The sequence below is a fragment of the Nestor notabilis genome, unplaced genomic scaffold (assembly GCF_000696875.1).
Source record: "Nestor notabilis isolate BGI_N333 unplaced genomic scaffold, ASM69687v1 scaffold8790, whole genome shotgun sequence".
Classification (NCBI taxonomy): Eukaryota; Metazoa; Chordata; class Aves; order Psittaciformes; family Psittacidae; genus Nestor; species Nestor notabilis.
In genome coordinates this window covers 191,156-191,589 of record NW_009912494.1, presented here as the reverse complement: position 1 = coordinate 191,589, position 434 = coordinate 191,156, and the positions used below count along the sequence as shown (strand labels likewise).

The 434-nt window shown below is 58.3% G+C and overlaps 1 protein-coding gene across 1 annotated transcript in view; it reads right to left on the bottom strand.

Moving 5' to 3' along the window:
- The window catches only part of CACNA2D2 (calcium channel, voltage-dependent, alpha 2/delta subunit 2), a gene marked incomplete at its 3' end in the record, with an annotated part of 173,142 nt that overhangs the window by 4,793 nt on the left and 167,915 nt on the right, over window positions 1-434 (bottom strand). Inside the window, 1 exon segment of the mRNA XM_010019736.1 lies at window positions 260-315. Coding sequence (XP_010018038.1) covers window positions 260-315 — 56 coding nt within the window.

Here is a 434-nt window from a genome sequence, read left to right as displayed (position 1 = left end):
GATTAATGTCTGATGTCTCATAATTAGTCACTCAAAAGGCAGCAGGTCTGTGGGGAGCTGCAGAAGATGAATTACTTATTTCAATAGTGCAAGGCCTGGCTAAGAGCTCGGCTCCCCAGCTCGCTGCCATGCTCACTGCGAGCCTTTGGGCTCTCTGCAGTGGGGCCGGGGCTGCCTGAGCACATCCCAAGGCAGGGCACCCCATCCCCAGAGGGCAGTGCTGTCTGCCTGCACCCTGCCTGCCTGCACCGTTACATACCTGTGTGTTGATGCGGATGGCACCGATGGAGGGGATTTCAAAGTAGTAACCTTGGAAAAGAAAGATAAAGGCAGCTGGGGAGTTGTCTGCCTGCCTGTCCGGCAGCCTGGCTTTCCTGCTGCCCGGCCCTCCAGCGTTGCAGCCAGCGCCTTGGTGGCAGCCCACACCACTCGGC